This window comes from Planococcus citri, chromosome 2 (genome assembly GCF_950023065.1).
Source record: "Planococcus citri chromosome 2, ihPlaCitr1.1, whole genome shotgun sequence".
Lineage (NCBI taxonomy): Eukaryota > Metazoa > Arthropoda > Insecta > Hemiptera > Pseudococcidae > Planococcus > Planococcus citri.
The window spans coordinates 71,434,560-71,462,236 of NC_088678.1; the positions used below are offsets into that span (position 1 = coordinate 71,434,560).

At 35.0% G+C, this 27,677-nt stretch overlaps 4 protein-coding genes and 1 long non-coding RNA gene across 7 annotated transcripts in view; 1 reads left to right on the forward strand and 4 right to left on the reverse strand.

Annotated features, from left to right (window-relative positions):
• The window catches only part of LOC135837557 (uncharacterized), a 29,608-nt gene extending 24,969 nt beyond the window's left edge, over positions 1-4,639 (forward strand). The window contains exon 2 of the long non-coding RNA XR_010557213.1: positions 4,224-4,639. This is a non-coding gene — a long non-coding RNA (uncharacterized LOC135837557). The remainder of the gene's footprint in view (positions 1-4,223) is intronic.
• Positions 2,564-6,212, reverse strand: LOC135837556 (uncharacterized). 2 transcript variants are annotated; one of them, XM_065352870.1, is made up of 2 exons: positions 5,977-6,212; positions 2,564-4,833 (listed from the first exon to the last, which is right to left on the reverse strand). In XM_065352870.1, exon 2 carries the CDS (start codon positions 4,792-4,794, stop codon positions 2,689-2,691), a length of 2,106 nt encoding a protein of 701 aa, XP_065208942.1. In that variant the 5' UTR covers positions 4,795-4,833; positions 5,977-6,212; the 3' UTR covers positions 2,564-2,688. The 2 variants fall into 2 exon arrangements, with proteins under 2 accessions (XP_065208942.1, XP_065208943.1); XM_065352871.1 differs by lacking the exon at positions 5,977-6,212 and adding an exon at positions 5,702-5,761.
• A 1,291-nt stretch (positions 6,213-7,503) lies between these two features.
• On the reverse strand, positions 7,504-11,316 carry LOC135837558 (uncharacterized). Of its 2 annotated transcripts, XM_065352872.1 has the most exons (3): positions 11,038-11,315; positions 10,728-10,875; positions 7,504-9,780 (listed from the first exon to the last, which is right to left on the reverse strand). In XM_065352872.1, the coding sequence occupies exon 3, from the start codon at positions 9,739-9,741 to the stop codon at positions 7,777-7,779; it is 1,965 nt and encodes a 654-aa protein (XP_065208944.1). In that variant the 5' UTR covers positions 9,742-9,780; positions 10,728-10,875; positions 11,038-11,315; the 3' UTR covers positions 7,504-7,776. The 2 variants fall into 2 exon arrangements, with proteins under 2 accessions (XP_065208944.1, XP_065208945.1); XM_065352873.1 differs by lacking the exon at positions 10,728-10,875 and having other exon boundaries at positions 11,038-11,316.
• Positions 11,317-18,375: 7,059 nt separating this feature from the next.
• LOC135837559 (uncharacterized) lies at positions 18,376-22,900 on the reverse strand. Its single transcript, XM_065352874.1, has 3 exons — positions 22,566-22,900; positions 22,262-22,406; positions 18,376-20,643 (listed from the first exon to the last, which is right to left on the reverse strand). Exon 3 carries the CDS (start codon positions 20,188-20,190, stop codon positions 18,439-18,441), a length of 1,752 nt encoding a protein of 583 aa, XP_065208946.1. The 5' UTR covers positions 20,191-20,643; positions 22,262-22,406; positions 22,566-22,900; the 3' UTR covers positions 18,376-18,438.
• A 1,358-nt stretch (positions 22,901-24,258) lies between these two features.
• LOC135837560 (uncharacterized) lies at positions 24,259-27,370 on the reverse strand. The gene is made up of 2 exons (XM_065352875.1): positions 27,101-27,370; positions 24,259-26,516 (listed from the first exon to the last, which is right to left on the reverse strand). Exon 2 carries the CDS (start codon positions 26,476-26,478, stop codon positions 24,352-24,354), a length of 2,127 nt encoding a protein of 708 aa, XP_065208947.1. The 5' UTR covers positions 26,479-26,516; positions 27,101-27,370; the 3' UTR covers positions 24,259-24,351.
• Positions 27,371-27,677: the final 307 nt, after the last annotated feature.

Sequence of the window (27,677 nt, forward strand, 5' to 3'; positions counted from 1 at the left end):
ACGTAAGTAATGTTTTTAAAATCAATTTGGAAAATTTTTCAAATTTTTTGAAACATGTTCGAGTTGTGTGCAGTGCAGCATGTTTATGAGGCTGAAATAAATTTTTGAAAAATAACCGTTTTTTTTTCTATATACGAGTAGCAAAAGCTTTGATTTTTAAAAGGTAAAAGTAGGTATCTACCTACTATGTACCTAGTACCTACAGGTATAATTAAACTCAGATTTAAGTATCATAATTGTGACCTTTTTTTTCAAACATTTGCCCAAACAATTTGGAGCACCAACCTCCTCCCTTCCTCCTCCTCCCCAAAAACTTATCTAGTGAATCCCATCACAAAAATATCGCAGTTGTAAATACACCATTAAGAATTCGTGCCTCCGTACTTTTTTTTAAAATTTTAAAATTATCTAGGTAGGTATACTAGGTACCTCCGATAGTTGACAAGCTTTTCAAAATAGAATCTTTCAAAAAAAAGCTCAACATTGGCTTTTGAAATACATTTACGAATACTTTTGAATCGATTCTCAATTATTATTAAAAATACACAAACAGATTTTTTTCAAGTAGCAATACATTCAAGCAAATTAGACCACAGAGTTGGGCATTATGACGAGAAGTTTCAATTTATTGCTGAAAAAAAAAACACACAAGCCCAATGCATATGTTTTTCGAGCACTTTCCACTTTTGAAAAATTTTCAACTCAAAATTAAATACTTGGGTAATTTTTTCGTTAATTTACGTACTCAATTTGCAGCTTAAAATTCTTCAAAATTGCTCAGAATAAGTTTTGATAGGGGGGTAATTCTCAGAAAAAAGATCAATTTTGATGTGCATAATTTTGAAAAATAAAAATCATTTTTTTGGAAAATTTCAAGTGGGAATCATTTGTATAGGTGTCCCAGATCCCTGTTCTAGTGTGGGCCTCAATTCAATCCCCCCCCCCACTGTGGACCCCGGCCCCCCTAAAACAGCGATAATTAGGATTCGACTCTCATCGATGTGTAATATGTCGATTGATATGTTTTCGAGGTCGTAGAATTCGAATCTGGAGTTATTTTTTATGTAGAGGTGGAGGGGGAGGCGTGGGGAGGGGGAAAATGTCAAATTTTGCTTATATTATCGTGTAATATGTCAATGTTTTTCAGGCCGCAAAGTTCGAATCTGGAGTTATTTTTATGGTAGGGGTAGAGGTGAGGTGTGGGGAGGGAGAAAATGTCAAATTTTGCTTGTTTTATCGTGTAATATGTCGACTAGCGCGATAAAAGTACAGCTGTCTGAAATTTGGCCAAGTCGAAGGGCCAATGGGGCGCTGGACAAGCCGAAGGACAATCTCAACGTTTTTTCGTTTCTAGCCTTACCTAATGGACATTATTCGATTTTTAACACGTAATAAATGTGTACTTATCGTGTAGAATAACTTCCCTTTCTCAATTATCGTTTTTGGCGGGTTCATCAGGGTAAATAAAAAGGCAAGCCGAAGGACACCAATTTTGCGAAATATCATATTTTCAGAGACAAGTACGATCAGAACGAGCCATTGCGTAGGTTATGAGAATAACATTGCGGGGTAACATTTTTATGAAGACAGTGAACCAGTGCAGCCACTCACCAGAAAAAAATATTGGATTGGGAAGCTACCAAAAATAATTGAAAATCGCTCGGAAAATTTGCGCAAAAAGTGTGTGACAGTTTTCAAATGTGAAATGTGAGCTTCCTATGGACTTATTCCAATTGCAATTTGCACAATAATGGACCTTCGTGTTCTATGATAATGAGAACGTGCCAATTTTTCCCCAAAAAAATGAAGTTCATGACACTTTATAACATTCATTTTCAAAAACATGGTGTGTGACAGCCAAGTCGAAGGACATTTGGGGTATAAAATCGAATGTACACCAATGAAAGGAGGGGCTAAAAATTTCAATACCATAATTATGTGAAATGTGTGGGGGATGATCCTTGAATGGACCAAAAAAAAAAAAATTCATGCTAAAACCTTTGAGAAATTTGCCATGTACACGATTTTTACCTTTTTCTGAGAATTACCCACGAATACTTATTTGAATTATTCTGTTCGAATTTTTTTCGCCCATTTTGATGGTTTGTATGAGACTTTTGATTGTGACTCGATTTCAAGCTAAAAAATTTTCAAAATGCCCAAAAAAAACATTTTTATTGGAGTAGGTAGATAGTAGATACTAGAAATTCTCGCTAAATCTCATCATATTTTGGTAGTTCGTATGAAACTTAATCAAAAATCTGAAAAATCAAGACACAAATAATGTACCTAGCTAGGTAAATAAAAATGATCGAAAAAAAAATTTTCATCGAATTATCTCGGAATTTCAACCCATTTTGATCGGTCGAAGGACACCTTTTTAAGAAACTATAAAATCATGGCATATCTACCAGCTACCTACTCGCCGTCGAAATTTTTAGAAACGCTCAAAAAATATTTTGATTACCTACTTGAAACTCTCGCAAAATTTCAAATTATTTCGATACTAAAAATTACTAGGTAACTATGTAGTATCTACTTAAAATAATGAAAATTGTTCAAATAAGCCATGTACGAATAAGTTTATTAAAAATCGAATAAAATATACAGTGGGTACATAAGAGTAGCTACGAGTATTAATTAACCCATAAAAATGAATAATTATGTCGAGTGTCACCTACATCATATTCATAATGGTACATCCGGGTGCAGAATAAAATTACAACTTTCGCAAAATTTACATAAATCATCAGTATTATTATCGAAGAACCATCTCAACAAAGAAGACACCTCACGACGATCAGCATCATCGTTACTCAGCATCTTGGTTTGCACAAAATCGATTCGCGTGTAATTTTTTTTTATTATATCCACTTTGAAATGTTTGCTATCTTCTTCGTTTCCAAAATACCATCTTAAAAATCTGTCGAGAAATACCCTATCTGGACTTGACCACCTAGTAGCATTATCACTCGACAATTTTAAGAAAATCTCATCCATATTAAACGACTTCTTGAAGGCTGAATGTTCTTCAGGGTCCGGAATACACCATTTGAGAAATTTTATCCATTCGTCGAAGAAATCAATCCTGCCCCTTTCTGAACAGTTCATCGGGTAGCTACGACAATGCTCTAATAATTTACGTTTCACTAGATTATAATATGCATCTTCTTGGGTAACAAATCGGCCAATGAGTGTGCTGAAAATTTCACAATCATAACGTGCTGCGACTGCGAGCAGGCATCTGAGACTTTTAGCAGACGAAATAATCTGCGCTTTGAATTCATCCACATCCTTTTTCTCGTTTGAAAATAATTCCCCAACGAACCATTCGAATTTAGCGAATAGATCATCATTGTGTCGTAAAATAGTATAGAGATACGATTCGAGCCGTTCTTTTCCCAACAGTTGAAAGTGTTTCGCATCTTTCGAACAAAAATACAGGTAATCTCTCAAATCTGAATAGAATCCGTTTCTAATCAATATGCTAGGAAGATCGTGAAAATCCAGAACTAAATTTTTGTAATACTCGATCTCGTGTTGGTTATTCGCTAAACAGGAACTCATCAGTTGTTCGAAATCCGAAGCCTTCGCACGTAAGGCGAATCCTCGCCAATTATCCTGCCACAGCGAAACTTTGTCCACGTTTCGTGATGTGTTCAGCAAATCTATCATAAATTTCATATCGTGACCATGGTAATGAAAAAACCACGTAGATTCGTTAAAATCGTGATCGAAAAACTCGTTCGTGTGGTTATTGGAAACGGCAGCTTTTAATTCGTCCGAGGCATCTGACCAGATTTCCAGCAGCAATTCGTTAATTTCATGGCACCGAGTATAACTCGTACACACAGAATTATCAGGACAGAATGCGATTTTCCACAAAACGTGCAGAACAGAAAAAAACCTCGATTCGTCTTCCAAAATCAAATGTCGCACGAGAGTCCACGATTGATGGGCATACTGCAGGAAATGCTCGTCGTCGTCGATCGCTAAAAAGCCAAACATCGTGGAAGCCTTCCCTTTGAATACTTCTTCAACTTGGATTCGGTTTAATGTAGGTAATGAACGTATCGCAGCTCGGCATTGGCAATCTTCTAGGTCAAAAATAACAGGATGTTCTACCGTTTCATAATCTGGTAACATTTGATAAAACTGCTCAAACGTAAACGATGCTCTATCCTCGCCTCGATTCGCCAACTCTACCCATCGTACCATAAAAGGCTTAGTAGGCCTATCGGTGATCGAATTTTCTCCTGATTTCATAAAGCCATTCCAGTAAGATAAATTGCATTTATCCTCTTTAAAATTCACATCTTCTTCGGTAATCAAAGGCCAAAACCGTCTGACTTGATCTTCTAAACAATACAGACATGCCATTTTATAATTTTCTACGTCGGCGAATTCACCCGAATTCAAGATATTCAACGCGGTCGCTTTGTAACCAATTGTTCCGAAAGAATCCAAGACGATATGCTCGATACATTTGTAAAATGTTTTTCCGCATTTAAAAACGCTACCGTGTACGCCTTTCCATTCCAGAAGTTCTTTGCCAAAAGTGACAATTTTTTCATCTATTTGCGATCTGATTCGAGACGGAATCCGAGCAACGAGTATTTTTTCACAGCTGAAGAATGGATTTCCCCACCAAAAAACCTCGAACTTCTCTTTAGAAACGCCTGAAGCCGCACATCTGCATTGCCATAACATTAACGCCACTTCGGTTGACGCCAGGATCTGCAGTGACGACGGCGTGTTCATAAAAATGAAGGGGTATTCTTCGATGGCATCCATGTCAAACTGCAACCTTCGCGTACTCGAAAAAAATTACACCTGAAACATGATTAGTTTTGATCTTAATTATCGAGGAAGTAAAAGCATATGTAAAAGTACCTACAGGGATGTATGTACATAAATACGAATCATTCAAGACGAAATTAATAATAGAGTCCTGATTTTCGGGGTATTGAAGAAATGTCAAATAAACGTACTCGTATTTGGACGAAAAACGTTTTTAAAAGAATTTTTAGTTCAATATTGGTCACGATTTTCAGGATTTTTGAGGAAATGTTGCGCTCAAACTACCAGAATGGGCTAAAATTTCACAAGAAATTCAACAATCTCGAAGAAAATATTTTTCGAGTGTTTTCGAAGCACATGTCTTAAACTCGAAATTGGGTCACGATTTTTCAGTTTTTTGAAAAATATCGTACGATTTATCGAAGTGGATTGAAATTTCGCGAAAATTTGAAATTGGTATCTCAAAGAAAATGTTTTTTGAGCGTTTTCGAAAAACTGAAGAACGGTCATGATTTTGGGAATTTAAGTTATATAAAGGAAATCGTCGGAATTCCCTCAATTTCCGAACCAGGTAAAAATGTTACAAGAAATACAGATAAGTATTTTGAAAAAAAAATTTTTGATCAGTTTTGAAAATTTTTAAGGCCTAAATTCGATCAGGATTTTTGAGTTTTTCGAAAAATGTCATAGGCTACCACCAATCAAAATGAATCAACATTTCACGAGAATTCAAATGCTTAAACGAAAATGCTTTAGTGCGGTTTTGGAGAGTTTCGAGCCAAAAATTGAGTTCTAATTTTGAATCGTTAACCTTAATCAAATTCAAACAAGATAAAAACTACTTAGATAACTTCTTGAAAACTATTCCACTCCAGTAATCACGTTCAACGAAAGTACTTACATAGGTACATTTGACAGCTACATGTTTTATGAGACATTCGACGAAATAAAACTGACTGAGAAGATTCAACTTATGATGTGAGATTACAACAATATACCAGAGTCAAAAGGCAAATATCAAACAAAAAATAATAACTTTTTCTTGAATGATAAAAAAAGTTCACAATGTTTTTTATGCGAATATTTAAGTAGATATGCTGATACTTTACATCTATAACTATAACACGTAAGTATTGGGTTTTAGAAAAAATTATTATTATGAAAGGTAGTACTTACAAGAAAAAAATCTGCAAATCGTACACTGCACTCTTCGAATTTTTTCACAAGAAAACACTCTCAAGTTCGAAATGTAAACAAATCGAAAAAGATACTTAATGAAAATTGAAAAACACCAAACGTGGAGTACTTGAATGTGACTTGGCTATAATACACTGCCTTTACTCAAGTGATACGTAATGAGCTTCGAGACCAATTTGCAGGTTGGTCCAGATAGGTAGGTAACGCAATCGTTTATTCTTATCAAAAATCAAGTTTCCGTACAAACTTGTATAATTCCCTTGGATACGTAACTTCACGTAAATGTATCAAATTAATGCATAATATACATTCACGTCGATGGTATCTCTATTACGAAGATACAAATTTTATTCCACCTATACCTATTTAATTTCACTTCAATTTTTTCGTAGGATCTTCATGATTTGAGCTTTGCCTAAGCCACGGCAAATTGTTGAAAAAATTCACATTCTGAGTTTAGCGACAAGAACAACTAATTCAATTCGTTGGCAATTAAAGAAATTGATTTTCCAATAAAGTTCACAGCAATCAGAATTTTTGAAAAAAAAAGACTGTGTGGTGAAAATAAAATTCATCATATAAACTCAGATTTATTATCATCGTGACCTTAAAAAAAAAACAAAAAAAAACACAGTTGACTAAAAAATTTGGAGCTCAAACTCCCCTCCCACCACCCCTACCTAAAAAATCATTGTAAATACACCATTACCAGGTAGTAGGTACCTACCTCCGAAACTTGGCAAGCTTCTGAAAATTAAACATTCAAAAAAAGCTCAACATTGGCTTTTGAAATATATTTACGAATACTTTTGAATCTACTCTGAATTATCTTTAAAAATCCAGAAACAGATTTTCTTCAAGTACCTTGCAATAGTTTCGAGCAATTAGACCACAGAGTTGGGCATTATATGACGAGAAGTTTCAATTTGCTAAAAAAAACACACAACACTAATGAATATGTTTTTCGAGCAGTTTTGAAACTTTTTCAAACCAAACTTAAGTAGGTACCTAGGTAATTTTTTCGTTAATTTACTCAATTTATAGGTAGCTCAAAATTCTTAAAAAATGATCAGAATAAGTTTCGACAGGAATATGTATACTTCATATTTGTATCTTGTTCGAAATATTTTCGCTCATTTTGATGGGTCATGTGAGACTTTTTCAAAAATCCCAAAAATTGCTACCTACTCAATTTCAAACTAAAAAAATTTCAGAAATGCCCAAAAAAAACATTTTTATTGCAGTATGGGAAATTCTCGACAAATTTCAATAAGTATAAGTATTTTGATATTTCGTATGAAACCTATCAAAAATCCTAAAAATTGAGGCACAAAATATTATGCACTTGAAAAATGCTCAAAAAACATTTTCCTTGTTCGAAACGTTTGCGAAATTTCGAATCATGTCGGAAAACCGAATCGCATTCCAATCTTCCTTTCAAACATATAAATTCTACTAAAAATTACCGAGTACCTAAAATAATAAAACTTTGTTCAAATAAGCAAATACAGGTACGAGTAAATTTATTGAGAATTGAATAAAATAGGTATACAGTACCTAAGTATATCAATTTACTCTAAAAAACAAGTAGGTACTCGTATATCGAGTTTCAACGGCATCATATCCATAATGGTACTTACATTCGGGTGCAGAATAAAATTACAATTTTCGCAAAATTTACATAAATCTTCAGTATTATTATCAAAGAACCATATCAACAAAGAAGACACCTCACGACGATATGCATCATCGTTACTCAGCATCATGGTACGCACAAAATCAATTCGCGCGTAATTTTTTGTAATCATATCCACTTTGAAATTTTTTGCTATCTTCTTCGTTTCCAAAATACCATCTTAAAAATTTGTCGAGAAATGTCTTAGCTGAAGTTGACCACCGAGTAGCATTATCTCGCAACAATTTTAAGAAAATTGCATTCACATTAAACGACTTCTTGAAGGCTGAATGTTCTTCAGGGTCCGGAATACACCATTCGAGAAATTCTATCCATTCATCGAAGAAAGGAATATCGCCCCAGCGTGAACAGTTCATCGGATAGCTACGACAATGCTCTAATAATTTACGTTTCGCTAGATTATATTCATTTTCTTCGGTAACAAATCGGCCAATACGTGTGCTGAAATCATTCGAACGAATTCGACGATCAATGCGTACTTTGAGCAGGCCTTTTAAACTATCAGCAGACGAAATCATCTGCGCTTTGAATTTATCTATATCCTTTTTCTTGTTGAAGAATAATTCCCCAACGAACCATTCGAATTCAGCGAATTGATCATCATCGTGTCGTAAAATAGCATAGGGATTCGATTCGAGCTCTTTTTTCCCCAAAAGTTGAAAGTGTTTCGCATCCTTCGAACAAAAATACAGGTAATCTCTCAAATCTGAATAGAATCCGTTTCCAATCAATTTGCGAAAAAAATCGTCCAAATCCAGCACACAATTTTTGTAATACTCGACCAGGTGTTCGTTATTCGCTAAACAGGAACTCATCAGTTGTTCGAAATCCGAAACGTTGGCACGTAAGGCGAATCCACCCCAATTACTCTCCCACAGCCGAACTTTGTCCACGTTTCGTGATAGGTTCAGCAAATCTATCATAAATTTCATATTGTGACCATGGCTGTGGCAATTGGAGCACATCCATCTGTCAAATCCATCATCTTGGTCGAAAAACTCGTAAATGTAGTTATCAGAAACGGAAGCTTTCAATTCGTCCGAGGCATCTGACCAGATTTCCAGCAACAATTCGTTAATTTCATCGCAACGCGTATGACTCGTACGCATAAAATTACCAAGACAGAATGCGATTTTCCACAATATGCACAGGACAGAAGAAAACCTCGATTCATCATCCAAAATCAAATGTCGCACGAGATTCCACGATTGACGCGCAAACTGCAGGAAACGTTGATCGTCGTCCATCGCCAAAATTCCAAACATCGCGCAGGTCTTCCCTTTGAATACTTCTTCAACTTGCATTCGGTTTAATACAGGTAATGAACGTATCGCAGCTCGGCATTTGTACTCGTCTACGTATAACGTATTTCGATGCTTTACTATTTCATGATCTGGTATCATTTGATAAAACTGCTCAAACGCTGCTCGATCCTCGCCCCGATTCGCCAACTCCATCCATCGTTCTATAAAAGGCTTCGTAGGCCCATCGGTGATCGAATTTTCTCCTGATTCCATAACACCATTCCAGTACGATAAATTGCATGTATAGCATCTATCATTTCGATCTTCTGTAGAAACCAAAGGCCAAAACCGTCTGACTTGATCCTCCAAACAATACAGACATGCCATTCTATAATTTTCTACGTCGGCGAATTCACCCGAATTCGTGATATTCAACGCTGTCGCTTTGTAACCAATGGTACCGGAAAAATCCAAGACGATATGCTTAATACATTTGGAAAAATATGTTTCTTCGTATTTAAAAACGCTATCGTGGAAACACTTCCATTTCATAAGTTCTTTGCCAAAAGTATCAATTCTGTTGTCTATTTGCGATTTGATTCGAGACGGAATCCGAACAATGAGTATTTCTTCGCAGCTAAAAATTGGCTTTTCAAACCAATACCGACCCAAATCCCCGCATGAAAGGCCTGAAGCCGCACATCTGCGTTGCCATGACATTAACGCCACTTTGGTTGACGCCAGCATCTGCAGTGACGACGGCGTATTCATGAAAAGGAAAGGGTATTCTTCGATGGCATCCATGTCGAACTGCAATCTTCGCGTACTCGAGACAAATTACACCTGAAAAACAATTTGTTTTGCTCTCAATTGACGAGGAAGTAAAAACAGCAAAGCACGTAATATGTAAGTAAATACGTATCATACAAGACGAAATTATAATAATTGATTCCTGATTCTCGGGGCATTGAAGAAATGCCATACAACTAATCAGATTAGGCTGAAATTTCACGAGAAACTCAAAAACATGAACGAAAATATTTTTTTAACGGTTTTGAGGAATTTTGAGTTTAAAATTTGGTCATGATGTTTGGAGGAGCTTATCAAAAAGAGTCAGAGAATAAAAATTCAAATACACGTACTTGGATGAAGAACGTGTTTTAAAGAATTTTCAGCTCGAAATTGCATGGTCACGATTTTCATAATTTTTGAAGAAATATTGGGCCCAACCTACCAGAATGGGCTAAAATATTTTTCGAGTGTTTTCGAAGCACATATTTTAAGCTCAAAATTGGGTCACGATTTTTCAGTTTTTGAAAAATATCAGACCATTGAAATATCTCAAAGAAACGTTTTTTGAGCGTTATCAAAGAACTGAAGAACGGTCATGATTTTTGGAATTTTTAAAGGAACTCATCGAGGATTTCCTCAATTTCCAAACCGGGTAAAAATTGTAAAAGAAATACAAATATTTTGAAAAAAAAAATTTTGAACAGTTTTGAAGATTTTTGAGAATTAAATTTGATCAGGATTTTTGAGTTTTTCGAAAAAATGTCATATGCTACGACCTATTCAAATGGATCAACATTTCACGAGAATTCAAATGCTTAAACGAAAATGCCTCAGCTGCGGTTTTGTAGAATTTTGAGCCAAAATTGAGTTCCAATTTTGATTTGTTAATCAAATTTAACATGATAAAAACTAGATTAATTTATGGGAAACATACGAAATGTCAGTAAGCAAAGAGGAGCTGCTACATATCAGTGCAATCACGTTCATTAAAAACTCACCAATAACTTCTTGAAAACTATTCGACTCCAATAATCAGGTTCAACGAAAGTTCGTACATAGGCTATAGGCACATTTGACAGCTTCAGGTTTTATGAAACATTCGACGAAATAAAACTGAATGAGAAGATTCAACTTTTGATGTGAGACCTGAGTCAAAAGGCAAATATCAAAGAATAAATAATTTCGTCATGTTTTTTATGTGAATATTAAAGTAGATATCTAGGCTGACTAGTGATAGCTGATACTTTACATCTATAACACGTAAGTAAGTTTTAGAAAAAATTATTATTACGAAAGGTAGGCACTTACAAGAAAAAAATCTGCAAATCGTACACTGCACTCTTCGAATTTTTTCACAAGAAAACACTCTCAAGTTCGAAACGTAAACAAATCGAAAAAGATAATGAAAATTGAAAAACACCAAACGTGGAGTACTTGAATGTGACTTGGCTATAGTACACTGCCTTTACTCAAGTGATATGGAATGAGCTTCGAGACCAATTTGCAGGTTGGTCCAGATATAATATACCGATGGTAAACGTAATCGTTTATTCTTATCAAAAATCAAGTTTCCGTACAAACTTGTATAATTCACGTGGATTATACGTTACTTCACGTAAACGTATCAAATTAATGCATAATACCTACTATACATTCACTTCGATGTACCTCTACTACGAAGATACAAATTTTATTCTATACCTACTTAATTTTACTTCAATTTTTTCGTAGGATCTTCATCATTAGAGCTTTGTGCAAACCACGACAAATTATCAAAAAAATTCACATTCTGAGTTTCGCGACAAGAACAACTAATTCAATTCGTTGGCAATAAAAAAAAATTGATTTTTCTAATAAATCTTACATGCAACCCAAACTATTTTTATAAGTATTGAAGATAAGTGCCTATAAATTTGAAATCGGCATCACGAAAATCATAAATTTTTCAACAAAAAAAAAATACATACCTATATACCTAGGTAAGTACCTATAATATATTATCAATCAATCAATCGATCATAGAACGTGCAAGTTCAATTCAAAATAAGCCCTTCTGGAATCTCTGGTCATATTTTGAAAATCTAGCGAACGTTACAAAGGTTAATATAAGAAAAATCAATCATCTTGATACAGGTAGGCAAAAATACCTTCGATTTTTGCCATTTATCTATAATTTTGGGGGGAAACGTAAAAAACGTGTTTTTTGAGTTTTTTGAGCTTGACTTACCACTTCAAATGGCCGGGTGATGATTTCTACAGAAAGTAGACCCGAAGATACATATTCGACGAAAAAATCGTTTCGGTAGGTTTTCTCGTTCCGGAGACATGTGGATTTAAAGTTTTCTTTCGTTCCTCCTTCTCCCCACATTCGATGAAAAATTCTGAAAAAATTCAGGCAGGTACTCCTATGTATGCTCCAACTATATTCGTTTACAGAAAAATTTATCTCAAACACGCGCTGACGCAGAATTTTCCCCCTGAAACGCGCGTTTTCCCCCTGACTGGGGGGTGGGTGGGTTTGGGGTCGGGCTATGGGTTCAAAATTATTTTTTCGTAGTACTAAACATACCCGATGAGTTATATCGAAATCCGAGGTCAAGGGAATTTCACCCATCTTAATGAGTGGAGGGGGTTACAATTCAAGAAAATTGAGGGGGAGGGTACAATTTAAGAAAATTGAAATTCTCCAATTTTTCAGAATGCTGGCAGAGGACAGCTTGCTTCGAAATCCACCTTTGGCTTGGTGCCTGATCAGTGATCAGACCTCAAATATACCACCCCCATAGTGAAATATGAAGCGAAGAAATTTATCAAGATTTTCACTCACTTTGAGGTTGGCGTTTCGACGAGATAATTAGAGCAAGGCGTCGGTCACATGATTCTTCCTTTTTTCTAAACCGCGTTGATCCACGTACGCGCTGTCGTTTCGGCCTTTTCGTTCTGAAACAATGAAAGAAAAACATTTAAATCAAAAAAAGCGTTCGAAAAAGGAGAAAACTTGAAACTATATCTGAAGCCTCTGCAGGGTGTCCACTCATTTCTGGAAATGATTTTCCCTGACTTTTCCAGGTTTTCCAGACCAATTTTTCCATTTTTCCAGACCATTTTTCTCAATTTTCTATGCTCACCCCATACATTAATTTTTTTTAATTTTATGGGGGGGAGGGTAATTTTTTTTATAAGCTTCTCTTCAAACTGGATACTTCTTCGGATATAAAAAACAGCTTAACTTTGATTATTAACTTTTCTAATTAAAAACAAATAAAACATGCATCAAGTTTGGCCAATTGATAAAATATTATGTACATAATTATGTATTCATATAACTTATGAAAATTTTTCTTTTCTTTTTTCAATTTTTGAAGGCCTCAAAATGTGAAATTTGTTCATTCCAAAATGGTTCGAGCGAAGCGAGGACGAGAACTTTCGAAAATTTTAATTTCAAGATGCCTGAAAACGATTTTTTTAAAAAATAATTATGAAGAGTGTTTATTTTTTGGTTTTTTAAATTTTAATATTGGAATGGATGTTTTTTTGAAGAAAGTTTACTCTTGAAAAAGAAAAGAGAACAGGCTCGAGCGAAGCTTCTGAGAATTTGAGTTTCGAGAGGCATAAAAACGAGGTTTTTTCATGTGAGGACGAGTAGTTTTTTTTTGGCTTTTAAAATTTTAGAATATTTGAATTATGTTTGGTTTTTTTAGTGAGGACGAGTAGCTTTTTTTTGGCTATCAAAATTTTAGAATATTTGAATTTTGTTTTTTTTTTTAAGGAAGTTGATTTTGAAAAAGAAAACAGAACAGGCCCAAGCGAGGGCGAAATTTGTGAGGAGTTCATTTTTTGGCATAACAACTTGATTTTTATAATCTAGAAATTTTCATGTTGCTCTTGAAAAAGAAATGAAGCCCGAGCGAAGCGAGGGCAAAAGCTTTTGAAAATTTGCGTTTCGAGAAGTGAAAAACAGTGTTTTTCTTTCATCACAGGTCCTTATTCAGAATTTTCAATTGATCGTTTTTTCAAAATTCCAGGGATTTTGCGTGAAAATTACAAAATTCCCTGACTTTTCCCTGACTTTTCCAGGTTTTCCAGGTTTTCCAGACCTGTGGACACTCTGCTCTGAGATCAGGGAAAAATTCCTAATTTATTGATCAAAATACACTGCAAATCGAAGCCGAAACCAGCATAAGAAAATGACATACAGTCTATGTTACAACTCAGTACACCTCTACCTATCGAGCGGTAAGACTGTAAAGGAGAGGTTTTGAAACGTTCTGGAGCCTCTTGCAGATTTTCGGATTCTCCAGTTTTTGAAAAAAAAAAAAAAAAAAAAAAATTGAAAAAATACTCCAAGTATGGTGAAAATGAATTTCAAAACCTACATGCTCTGATTTATCATCATCACGATTCTTTCAATCGATTGGATTATCATTAAAAAAATTTTTAGACCGGTTCAAACCAAGATTTTTCCAGCGATTATTCTTGAAAAAAAAATGAAAAAATTCATCGTTCGCAAAAGCAAAGCCGAAAAATCTGAAATTTGGACGACCTCTTGGCGAGTCGATTGGTGATACTTTCAAACCATTGTCAATAGTCCCCAGCAGATTTTTAAATTCTTCCATTCTTCGGTTTTTGAAAAAAAGGACTCTATTGTGCAAATAAAATTTATCATTTTATAAACTCAGAGATTTATAAATATCGGGACCTTTTTTTTTTTTTAAAAAAAAACAACAACAACAACATTTGACCAAAAAATGTGGAGCTCCAATTTCCCTCCCACCGCTCCTCCCTAAAAAATTATTTAGTGCATCTCATCAGTGTCATCACGAAAATATCGCAGTTATACACAAATACATCATTAAAAATTGGTGCTTCTGTATTTTTTTTCAAATTTTAATTGAATCTAGGTACCTCAGAAACTTGGCAAGCTTTTGAAAACCGAACTTTCAAAAAAATCTCAACTTTGGCTTTTGAAATTTTTTACGAATACTTTTGAATCTATTCCCAATTATCTTTAAAAATCTACGAAAGGACTAGGTAATAGTTTCGAGCAAATTAGACCACCAGAGTTGCGCATTATGACGAGAAGTTTTTATTTGCTGAAAAATAATACAAGCCCAATAAATAAGTACGTTTTTCGAGCACTTTGAAAAATTTTCAACCCATAATTAACCAGGTAAATTTTTTGTTAATTTGTAGCTCAAAATTTTTCAAAAATAATCAGAATAAGTCTCGACAGGAATATTTCATATTAATCATATTTGAATCCTATTCGAAATATTTTCACCCATTTTGATAGGTCGTATGAGACATTCTCAAAAATCCCAAAAATTGCTACTTAATTTCAAGCTAAAAAAATTTCAGAAATGCCCTAAAAACCTTTTAATTGCAGTAGGTATTGGAAATTCTCCGCCAGTTTCAACATATATAAGTATCTATTTCGTATGAAACATTATCAAAAATCCTAAAAAATCAAGTCACATAATAGGTAGGTATTATGGACTTGAAAAATGCTCGAAAAACATTTTCATCGTTCGAAACTTTCGCAAAATTTCGAATCATTTCGGAAACCGCATCGCATTCCAATCTTTCTTTCAAACATATAAATTCCACTAAAAATGACCAAGTGGCAAGTACCTGAAGTACCTACAGTACCTAACATAATAAAAATTCTTCAAATAAGCAAATATAGGTACGAGTAAATTTACTGAGAATTGAATAACATATACAGTACATGGGTAGCTATTAATTTACCCTATAGGAAAAACATAATTAGGCTATATCGAGTTTTACCACCATCATAATATTCATAATGATACATTCGAGTGCAGAATAAAATTACAACTTTCGCAAAATTTACATAAATCTTCAGTATTATTTTCAAAGAACCATGTCAACAAAGAAGACACCTCACGACGATCAGCATCTTCGTTACTCAGCATCATGGTATGCACAAAATCGATTCGCGTGTAATTTTTTTTTATTGTATCTACTTTGAAATTTTTGCTATCTTCTTCGTTTCCGAAATACCACCGTAAAAATTTGTCGAGAAATGTCGTATCTGGACTTGACCTCATCGTAGCATTATCACTCAACAGTTTTAAGAAAATCTCATCCACATTAAACGACTGCTTGAAGGCTGAATGTTCTTCAGGGTCCGGAATACACCATTCGAGAAATTCTATCCATTCATCGAAGTAATCAATCCTGCCAGTGCAGTTCATCGGATAGCTACGACAATGCGCTAATAATTTACGTTTCACTACATTATATTCATCTTCTGCGGTAGCAAATCGGCCAATGAGTGAACTGAAATCATTCGAACGAATTTTATGATCATTACGTGCTTCGAGCAGGCATCTTAAACTTTCAGCAGACGAAATCAACTGCACTTTGAATTCATCAACATCCTTCGTCTCGTTTGAAAATAATTCCCCGACGAACCATTCGAATTTAGCGAATTAGTTGATTCGGATAGATTTTGTGACATTTTTTGAAAAATGGAAGTTTCTAAAAATCTGCTGGAGGCTCCAAAACGGATTGAAACTGCCTGCGATCCATCTCAGAATGATGTCAAAAATGGGGTGTTTCTGTTTAGTAAAATTTTATGGAAACTTTGAGCATTGAAAATTTTACTGGAGGCTCCGGTGATTTCCAAAAAGTCGCTGGAGGCATCGAAACGATTTGAAATCTACCGGTAGTCGACTTCATAGTGTATTAAAATTAATTAACAGAGTGAATTTTAGCTTTCCAACTGCTTTTTATGAAATTTCAATTTTCTAAAATCTGTTGGAGGCTCTAGGAATTTTCTAAAAGTCGCTGGAGGCTCCAAAATGACTTGAACCAACCTGCAGTCGACTTGATAGCGTATTAAAATTGGAGTACTGAGTAAATTTTGGATTTCCAACTATGTTTGGTAAATTTTTATGGAAATTTCGAGCATTGAAATATCTGCTGGAGGCTCCAGTAATTTCCAAAAAGTCACTACAACTTGAAACCTACTTGCAGTCAACTCTCTAGCGTGTTGAAATTAGTTTACAGAATGAATTTTAGCTTTCCAACTGCTTTTGATGAAATTTTGCGGGAATTTCAAGTTTCAAAAAAACTGCTGGAGGCTCCAAAACTAGGTACTCAAAATGGTTTGAAACAGTTTCTAATCGATTTGGCAGGTGGCAAATAGGACATATCCCAAATTTCATCGTTCTATTAGGTCAAATTTTAGTTCTGTATCACTTATCTCCGACCCTTAATTTCGGGGATATAGCCGAAAAACGTAGATGGACAAAGGTTAATGACCTCTTGCGAGGGTGGCAGACGAGTTGCAGTGTGTAACTTCGGTCAAAATATTTTCGAGTCTACCGTGAATCGAGTTCACGTTTTAAATTCTCGATTTTCATTTTTAAAAACAATTTTCATAAAATTGACAACTTTACACCCCCCCCCCCTTTCCATAGTGAGGGTGAAATTACCATTTTGGGAAAAGCTGAACTGGTTATGCTGGTAGTAAATTTAGCGTAGAACAATGTTTGTTTAAACATTTTTCCTCTCGGACCCTTCATGTTGGCGATGCAGCCGAAAAACCTGTATCAGCAAAGGTTAATGACCTCTTGCGAGGGTAGCCGGCAAGTACTCAGATTTATCATCATCGTGACTTTTTTTTTTAAACATTGGGCCAAAAAATTAGGAGCCTCACCCCCTCCTCTCCTCAAAAAAAATTATTTAGTGAATCTCATTACGAAAATATACTTATCAGTCGTAAATAGTACTTAACTACATCATTAAAAATTCGTGCTTCTGTACTCTTTTTTTCAAATTTTAAAATGATATCTAAGTACCTTCGAAACTTGGCAAGCTTTTGAAAATTGAACATTCAAAAAATCTCAACTTTGGCTTTTGAAATTTTTCACGAATACCTACTTTTGAATCTATTCCCAATTATCTTTAAAAATCCACGAACGAATTTTCTTCAAGTAGCAAGTCAATGAATAATGCTTTTCTAGCATTTTTGAAAAATTTTCAACCCATAAAATTAAGTAGGTAATTTTTTCGTTAATTTGCGTATTCAATTTGCAGCTCAAAATTCTTCAAAAATACTCAGAATACGTTTCGATAGGAATGTTTGAATCCTGTTCGAAATCTTTTCGCCAATTTTGATGGGCCTTGTGAGACTTTTTCAAAAATCCCAAAAATTGCTACTCAATTTCAAGCTAAAAAATATCAGAAATGCTCAAAAAAAAACATTTTTATTGCAATATTGGAAATTCTCTTCAAACAGCATATTTAGGTGGTTCGTATGAAACTTTACCAAAAATCCCAAAAATCAAGTCACAAATAAAGTGGGCAGGTACATAAAATGCTTGAAAAATATTTTCATCGATATGTTTGAAATTATCGCAGAATTTCAAACAAATTTTTGATCGATCGATGGACACTTTTTCAAGAAACTATAAAATCATGGCACATCTACTCAACGTCAAAACTTTTTAGAAAAGCTCAAAAAACATTTTCATCGTTCGAAACTCTCGGCAAAATTTCAAATCATTTCGATAAATCGCATCGCATTCTAATCTTCATTTCAAAAATATAAACTCGATCCACAAAAAATTACTAGTTAGGCACCTAAAATGATAAAAATAGTTCAAATAAACAAAATATATGCGAGTAAGTTTATTGAAAATTGAATAAAATATACAATACCTACATATAAGTAGGAAGCTATTTAGCAAACAATTTTACCCTTGAAAAAACACGATTATATTGAGTTTCATCCCCAGCAAATTGATATGGTACATTCGGGTGTAGAATATAATTATAACTTTCGCAAAATTTATACAATTGTTCAGTATTATTATCAAAAAACCACCTCAACAAACAAGACAGCCCATAACGATCGTCATCATCGTTATTTCGTATCTTGCCATGCTCAAAATAGATTCGTGGATACTTTTTTTTAATTATTTCTACTTTGAAATTTTTCCTATTTTCTTCGTTTCCAAAATACCATCTTAAAATGTCGTCGAGAAATACCATAGCTGAAATTGGCATTCCGAGAGCATTATCTTTCAAGAATTTTAAGAAAATCGCCTCCACATTAAACGACTGCTTGAAGGCTGAATGTTCTTCAGGGTCCGGAACACACCATTCGAGAAATTCAATCCATTCATCGAAGTAAACAATCCTGCGACTACAGTTCATCGGATAGCTACTCCAATGCTCTAATAAATTACGTTTTACTAGATTAGATTCATCTTCTTCGGTAGCAAATCGGCCAATGAGTGTGCTGAAATCATTCGAACGAATTTCACGATCATTGCGTGCTTTCAGCAGGCATTTTAAACTTTTAGCAGACGAAATCATCTGCGCTTTGAATTCATCTACGTCTTTTTTCTCGTTTGAAAATAATTCCCCAACGAACCATTCGAATTTAGCGAATTGATCATCATCGTGTCGTAAAATAATATCGAGATTCGATTCGAGTTCTTTTTTTGCCAACAGTTGAAAGTGTTTCGCATCTTTCGAACAAAAATACAGATAATCCTTCAGATCTGAATAGAATCCATTTTTCATCAATTTGGGGAAAAAATCTTTGAAATCCAGCAAACGGTTTTTGTAAAACTCGACATCGTCTTCGAAAACCACTAAACAAGATCTCATCAGTTGTTTGAAATCCGAAACCTTGGCACGTAACGCGAATCCACGCCAATTATCCTGCCACAGCCAAAATTTATCCACGACGTCCACGTTTTGTGATATGTTCAGCAAATCTATCATAAATTTCATATCGTGACCATGGTAATACGAAAATATCCTAATTTCGTTAAAATCTAGGTCGAAAAACTCGTTGATGTGATTATTAGAAACAGCAGCTTTTAATTCGTCCGAAGCATCTGACCAGATTTTCAGCAGCAATTCGTTAATTTCATTGCAACGAGTATGACTCAAACCCAGAGTATCATCAGGACAGAATGCGATTCTCCACAATATGTGCACGACTGAAAAAAACGTGGCTTCATTTTCCAAGATTAAATGTCGCACGAGAGTCCACGATTGATACGCATACTGCAAGTAATGCACTTCGTCGTTCCTCGCTAAAATTCCAAACATCGTGGAGGCCTTCCCTTTAAATATTTCTTCAACTTGAATTCGGTTTAATGTAGGTAATGAACGTATCGCAGCTTTGCATTCGCTTTCAGTCAGCCAAAAAATAGTTTCATCGACTGTTTCATGAGCTGGTAACATTTGATAAAAATGCTCAAACGCTGCTCTATCATTTCTCCACTTCGCGAACTCTATCCATCGTTCTCTAAAAGGCTCAGTAAGCCTATCGATGCTCGAATTTTCTCCTGATTCCATAACACCATTCCAGTACGATAAATTGTATGTATCGTATATATCATTTAGATCTCCTGTAGGAACCAAAGGCCAAAACCGTCTGACTAGATCTTCCAAGCAATACAGACATGCCATTCTTTAATTTTCTACGTCAGCGAATTCACCCGAATTCATGATATTCAACGCGGTCGCTTTGTAACCAATGGTTCCGGAAAAATCCAAGACGATATGATCGATACATTTGAAAAATGTTTGTTCGTCTTTAAAAACGTTACAATGGAACCCGGTCCATTTCAGAAGTTCTTTGCCAACAGTGACAATTTTGTCGTCTATTTGCGATCTGATTCGAGACGGAACCCGACCAACGAGTATTTCTTCGCATCTGAAGACTCGGTTTTCCCACCAAAACCAACCGAAATCCTCGTATGAAAGGCCTGAAGCCGCAGATCTGCGTTGCCATAACATTAACGCCACTTCGGTTGATGCCAAGAACTGCAGTGACAACGGCGTATTCATGAAAATGAAGGGGTATTCTTCGATGTTACCCATCGTCGAACTGCAACCTCAGCGTACTCGAAAAAATGACACCTGAAAAACAATAAGTTTCGCATTTAATTATCGAGGAAGCAAAAACATCGAAGTAGATAATATCATTCAAGACAAAATTAAGCATTGCCTACAACAAGAAGAGAAGTTGGGTCGTGATTTTGGGAATTTCTGAAAAAATGCAATACACCTTGATAGTCTGGCATATGACAATAGGAGTAATTGCACCCCCCCCCCCCCGCCGATCCACCGGGACAACTTTTTTCTTAAAGGGGACATCCTAAGGAACATTTTAAAGCGAACTTGCCAAAAAAAAAGTTGGCCTTACTTACAAAATGGCGGCCATTTTGATTGACAGGTCAGCCTGCGATTTTGCGTTTTAACATAGGACTTGCACGAACTTATTCAAACTTCACAAAGGTAGATCAAAAGATCATGCAAACATTTATCACCTGTCAAAATTTCGAGTGCTAAAGTGCATTTTTCGATTTTTGGTGAATTTTTGAAAATCGAATTTAGGCAAAAAATGGGGGAAAAAATTAAAATTTTACGAAATTGATAAAGAAAGCTGAAATTTGGGATATACCCTATTTTCGACATACCAAATCGATTAGAAACGGTTTCAACCCGTTTTGATCAGTTCAGGAGCCTTCCAGCAGATTTTTGAAATTCGAAATCCCCACAACATTCCTTCAAATTGGAGTTGTAACGCTAAAATTTATTCTAAAAACTAATTTCGATACGCTACGAAGTACTGCAGGTAAATTTCAAGTCGTTTTGGATCCTCCAGCGACTTTTCGAAAATTCCTGAAGCCTCCAGCAGATTTTCGAACCTTTAAATTTTCACATTTACTCTACACTCCAATTTTAACACCCTCTGAAGACGACTTCAGGTCGGTTCAAGTCATTTTAGAGCCTCCAACGACTTTTTTAAAAATTACTGGAGCCGCCTGCAGATTTTTGAAACTTGAAATTTCTCCAAAATTTCATCAAATGGAGATGGAAAGCTGAAATTTATTCTACACTCCAATTTTAACACCCTTGAAGACGACTTCAGGTGGGTTCAAGTAATTTTAGGGCCTCTAGCGACTTTTTGTGAAAATTACTGGAGCCTCCAGCAGATTTTCGAAACTTTAAAAGTTGTCCCGGAGGATCGGCGGGGAGGGGGGGGGTGCAATTACTCCTATTGTCATATGCCGGACTATGATGAAAAGATGGAAATTTCGCGAGATGCGAGAAATTCAAATACTGCGAAGAAATGGTATTTTGAGCAGTTTTGACGAATTTTTCCCCCAATCAAAATTCGGTCATGATGATTGTTGGATTTTGAAAAACTGTCGTGCAACCTACCAAACTGAGTAAAAATTTCACTACACGATTTTTTAGATTTTTTGAATAAGTATCATACGATCTATAAAAATGGATCAACATTTCACAAATTCAGTTCTGAGTTTTGAACTTTTGGAGGAATGTCATGCGACTAATCAGATTAGGTTGAAATTTCACGAGGAACCCAAAAACACGAACGAAAATATATGAGAAATTCAAATACACGTACCTACATAGATTCAATTAAGGGAAACAACAAACAACAACGTCAGTAAACAAAGAACAAAGGAAAGTTGGCTTTTACAGTAATCAATTGTTCATCAAAACTCACCGTTAACAGCTTGAAAAAATTATTCCACTTTAGCAATCAGGTTCAACAAAAGTTCTCACGTAATTGACAGCTTTCGGTTTCGTATGATATTCGACGAAATAGTCACTGACCGAGAAGATTTAAAACTCTATGATGTGATCAATACCTAAATTTAGAAGACAAAAATATCAAACAACTGATAACTTTTTCCTGAATGATAAAAAAACGTTCACAAGGTTTTTTACGAGAATTTTGAAGTAGGTTACATTGTATAAAAAGTATTAGGTATTAGAAAAAATAATCATTACGAAATGTATGTACTTACACGAAACAAATCTGCAAATCGTTCACACTCTTCGAATTCACAAAAAAACTTTCTCAAAGTTTGAAACGTAAACAAATCGAAAAAAATAACGAAGATTGAAAAACACCAAACGTAGAGTACAAGTACTTGAATGTGACTCTATAGCACTGTCTTTACTCAAGTGATATGTACCTAATGCTTCGAGACCAATTTGCAACTTGGTCCAGATAAGTAGGCACCGATGATAACGCAACCGTTTACTTATGCTAAACATAAATCATATCAAGTTTCCGTACAAACTTGTACAATTCATGTGGATTGTAAGTGCCTATAGGTACATGAACGTATCTGGCTATTTATTCACATCATCATTGAGCAAATTAATGCATTTTATGCATTCACGTCATTACGTCGATGTATCTACTACCTAAATTAGATACAAATTTTATTCTCTGCCTATTTAATTTCAATTCAATTTTTTTCGTAAGATCTTCATGATTTGAGCTTTGCCCAAACCACGACAAGTTGTTGTTTAATTCACATTCTGAGTTTAGCGACAAGAACAACTAATTCAATTCGTTGGCAATCAAAAAATCTGATTTTTCCAATAAATTTTACAGCTATATTTTTCCCAAGGACAGCTATTTATCACGATATCGTGCTGGTTTTTTTTTTTCAAAAACTTTGGAACTCTAACTCCCTTATCCCCTCAAAAAAAATTATTCAGTGAATCCCATCACGAAACTATCGCAGAAAAATTCGTGCTTCTGTACACTTTTTTTTTCAAATTTTAAAATTATATCCAACAGTAAATACCTTCGAAACTTGGCAAGCTTTTGAAAATTGAACATTCAAAAAAATCTCAACTTTGGTTTTTGAAATTTTTTACGAATACTTTTGAATCTATTCTCAACCATCTTCAAAAATACACAAACAGATTTTCTTCAAGTAGGTACCTAGCAATACTTTCGAGCAAATTAGACCAGAGAGTTTGGCATTATGACGAGAAGTTTCAATTCGCTGAAAAAAAAAACACACAAACCCAATGAATATGTTATTCGAGTACATTGAAAATTTTTCAATCCAAAATTATTAAGAAGGCCCTAGGCAATTTTTTTCGTTAATTTACGTACTCAATTTGCAGCTCAAAATTCTTCAAAAATGCTCAAAATAAGTTTTGATAGGAATACCTATACTTATTTGAATCCTGTTCGAAATATTTTCGCCCATTCTGATGGGTTGTATGAGACTTTTTCAAAAATCCAAAAAAAAATGGTAGGTACTCAATTTCAAGCTAAAAAAGTTTCAGAAATGCCCAAAAAAACATCTTTATTGCTGTACTAGAAATTCTCGCAAAATTTCATCATATTTTGGTAGTTCGTATGAAAATTTATCAAAAATCCGAAACATCAAGACAAAATAATGTAGGTAGGTACCTAGGTACATAAAAGTGCTCGAAAAAATTTTCATCGAATTATCGCGGAATTTCAACTTATTCTCATCGATCGAAGGACACTTTTTTAGGAAACAACAAAATCATGGCACATCTACTCCACGTCAAAATTTTTTAGAAACGCTCCAAAAATGTTTTGATCATTTGAATGTCTCGCAAAATTTCAAATTATTTCGATAGGTACTGAAAATTACTAGGTATGTATCTAAATACCTACCTACTTGAAATGATGAAAATTGTTCAAATAAGCCAATATACGAATAAGTTTAGTAAGAATTTAATAAAATATTCAGTAGTAGCTACGAGTATCCATTTACCCATGAAAATAAATAATTATATCGGGTTTCACCCCCATCACATACATAACGGTGCATTCGGGTACAGAATAAAATTACAACTTTCACAAAATTTACATAAATCTTCAGTATTGTTATCAAAGAACCATCTCAACAAAGAAGACACCTCAAAACGATCAGCATAATCCATACTCAGCATCTTGGTACGCACAAAATCGATTCGCGTGTAATTTGTTTTTATCATATCTAATTTGAAATTTTTGCTATCTTCTTCGTTTCCAAAATACCATCTTAATAATTTGTCGAGAAATATTTTATCTGGACTTGACCACCTAGTAGCATTATCACTCAACAATTCTATGAAAATCTCATCCACCTTAAGCAACTGCTTGAAGGCTGAATGTTCTTCAGTGTCCGGAATACACCAGTCGAGAAATTCTATCCATTCGTCAATAAAGAACTTAATCCTGCCCCCGTGTGAACAGTTCATCGGATAGCTACGCCAATGCTCTAATAATTTACGTTTCACCAAATTATATTCGTCTTCTTCGGTAACAAATCGACCAATGAGTGTGCTGAAATCATTCGGACGAATTTTACGATCATTACGTGCTTCGAGTAGGCATCTGAAACTTTTAGCAGACGAAATCAACTGCACTTTGAATTCATCTACATCCTTCGTCTCGTTTGAAAATAATTCCCCAATGAACCATTCGAATTTAGCGAATTGATGATCATCGTGTCGTAAAATAGCATAGGGATTCGATTCGAGTTCGTTTTTTCCCGAAAGTTGAAAGTGTTTCGCATCGTTCGAACAGAAATACAGGTAATCTCTCAAATCTGAATAGAATCCGTTTCCAATCAAGTCGTGAAACAAATTTTCGAAATCCAGCAAACAATTTTTGTAAAACTTGACCTCGTCTTCGTTATTCACTAAACAGGAACTTATCAATTGTTCGAAATCCGAAACATTGGCACGTAAGGCGAATCCATGCCAATTATCCCGCCACAGCCAAGCTTTATCCATGTCTCGTGATATTAAGGTGTTAAGCAAATCTATCATAAATTTCATATCGTGACCATGGCTGTGGCAAATGGAAGACATCCAATGTACGTCAAAATTATCTCGTTCGAAAAACTCGTAAATGTAGTTATCAGAAACTGCAGCTTTCAATTCGTCCGAGGCATCAGACCAGATTTCCACCAACAATTCGTTAATTTCATCGCAACGCGTATGACTCGTACGCATAAAGCTATCAGGACAGAATGCGATTTTCCACAATGTGTACAGGACAGAAAAAAACCTCGGTTCATCATCCAAAATCAAATGTCGCACGAGATTCCACGATTGACGCGCAAACTGCAGGAAACGTTGATCGTTGTCCATCGCTAAAATTCCAAACATCGCGGAGGCCTTCCCTTTGAATACTTCTTCAACTTGGATTCGGTTTAATGCAGGTAATGAACGTATCGCAGCTCGGCATTTGTAATCTTCTAGATCATAAATAACAGAATGCTCTGCTGTGTCATAATCTGGTAACATTTGATAAAATTGCTCAAACGCTGCTCTATCCTCTCCCCGATTCGCGAACTCCATCCATCGTTCTATAAAAGGCTCAGTAGGCCCATCGATGATCGAATTTTCTCCTGATTCCATAACACCATTCCAGTACGATAAATTGCATGTATCGTATATATCATTTAGATCTTCTGTAGAAACCATAGGCCAAAAGCGTCTGACTTGATCTTCCAAACAATACAGACATGCCATTATATAATTGTCTACGTCGGCGAATTCACCTGAATTCAGGATATTCAAAGCGGTCGCTTTGTAAGTAATGGTGCCGGAAAAATCCAAGACGATATGCTTAATACATTTGGAAAATGTTTCTTTATCTTTAGAAATGCTAGGGTGGAAACACTTCCATTTCATAAGTTCTTTGCCAAAAGTATCAATTCCGTCGTCTATTTGCGATTTGATTCGAGACGGAATCCGAACAATGAGTATTTCTTCGCAGCTAAAAATCGGCTTTTCAAACCAATACCGACCCAAATCCTCGTATGAAAGGCCTGAAGCCGCACATCTGCGTTGCCATGACATTAACGCCACTTTCGTTGACGCCAGAAGCTGCAGTGACGTCGGCGTATTCGTGAAAAGGAAGGGGTATTCTTCAATGGCATCCATGTCGAACAGCAACTTTCGCGTACTCAAAAGAATTACACCTGTAAAACAATAAGTTTTGCTGTTAATTGAGGAAGTAAAATCATCAAAGTACATGAGAACAAGGAATTTCTGAAAAAATGTAATAACTACAACCTTTCAGAATTGGATATCGCGAAGAAAACGTACTTATTTTGAGCTGTTTTGCACAATTTACAGCCCTTGGAAATAGATTATGCAACGAATCAAAATTCAACGAAAAATTCAAATGCTTACACGAAAATGTTTCTTGAACGGGTTTGAAGAATTTTGAGCTCTAAATGGAGACCATACAGATTTTCGAATCTGTTTAAATTTCACGATAAATTCAATTATTTCAAAGAAAATGTTTTTGAGTGTTTTCGAAAAACTTCAATTCACGAGAAATTCAAATAAATATTAAAGAAAATATTTTTGAGCGTTTTTGGAGAGGTTTAAGGTCAAAATATGATCACGATTTTTAGATTTTTCGAAATAATATCATAGGTACCTACAATTTATAAAAATGGGTCAAAACACGAGAAATTCAAAAACTTGAACAAAAATGTTTTTACAAGATACCGAATACTATAGATAGAGAAAAATAATTATTACGAAAAGTACTTACCTAGATGAATATTTATCTTGGGAAATGCGAAAAAAACCTGCAAATTTGAATACAAAATCACTGCCAAAATATAACGAAAAACATCGAATATTCCGCACACAACTTGAACAGTGTATTTCCTTTATTCAAATAACACATTACCAGTTTTCAGATCAACGTCCAGGTACAGGTAGGTAATAGACAATACCTGGGTACACTGAGGTAATACGATCGTTCACGTACGTGAAATTTCGTTTCGATACAAACACTAAACAGTGAGACGTACAACACGCAGTACGTATAGGCAGAGGTACCACCAGCGAATTGATAACGTACACGAAGTACATCCAGATCATGAGATCGGTGTGTAGAAGTGATAGACAATACAATAATATTGCACTTTAGCTATACAGGAAAGAAAATGTGCTCTGCAATTTTTCGTCAGATGTGATCAGTTTTATTGACTGATTTCTTTTCAAGTTTGAGGCAATTATCAATGGCTGTGGGTGGGTTGATTCCCAGATGGTTTTTTAGGTTGGCGACAGCATAAGTAATATCGAGCGGATACCTATGCTACACACGTTGAGAAATAGAGACG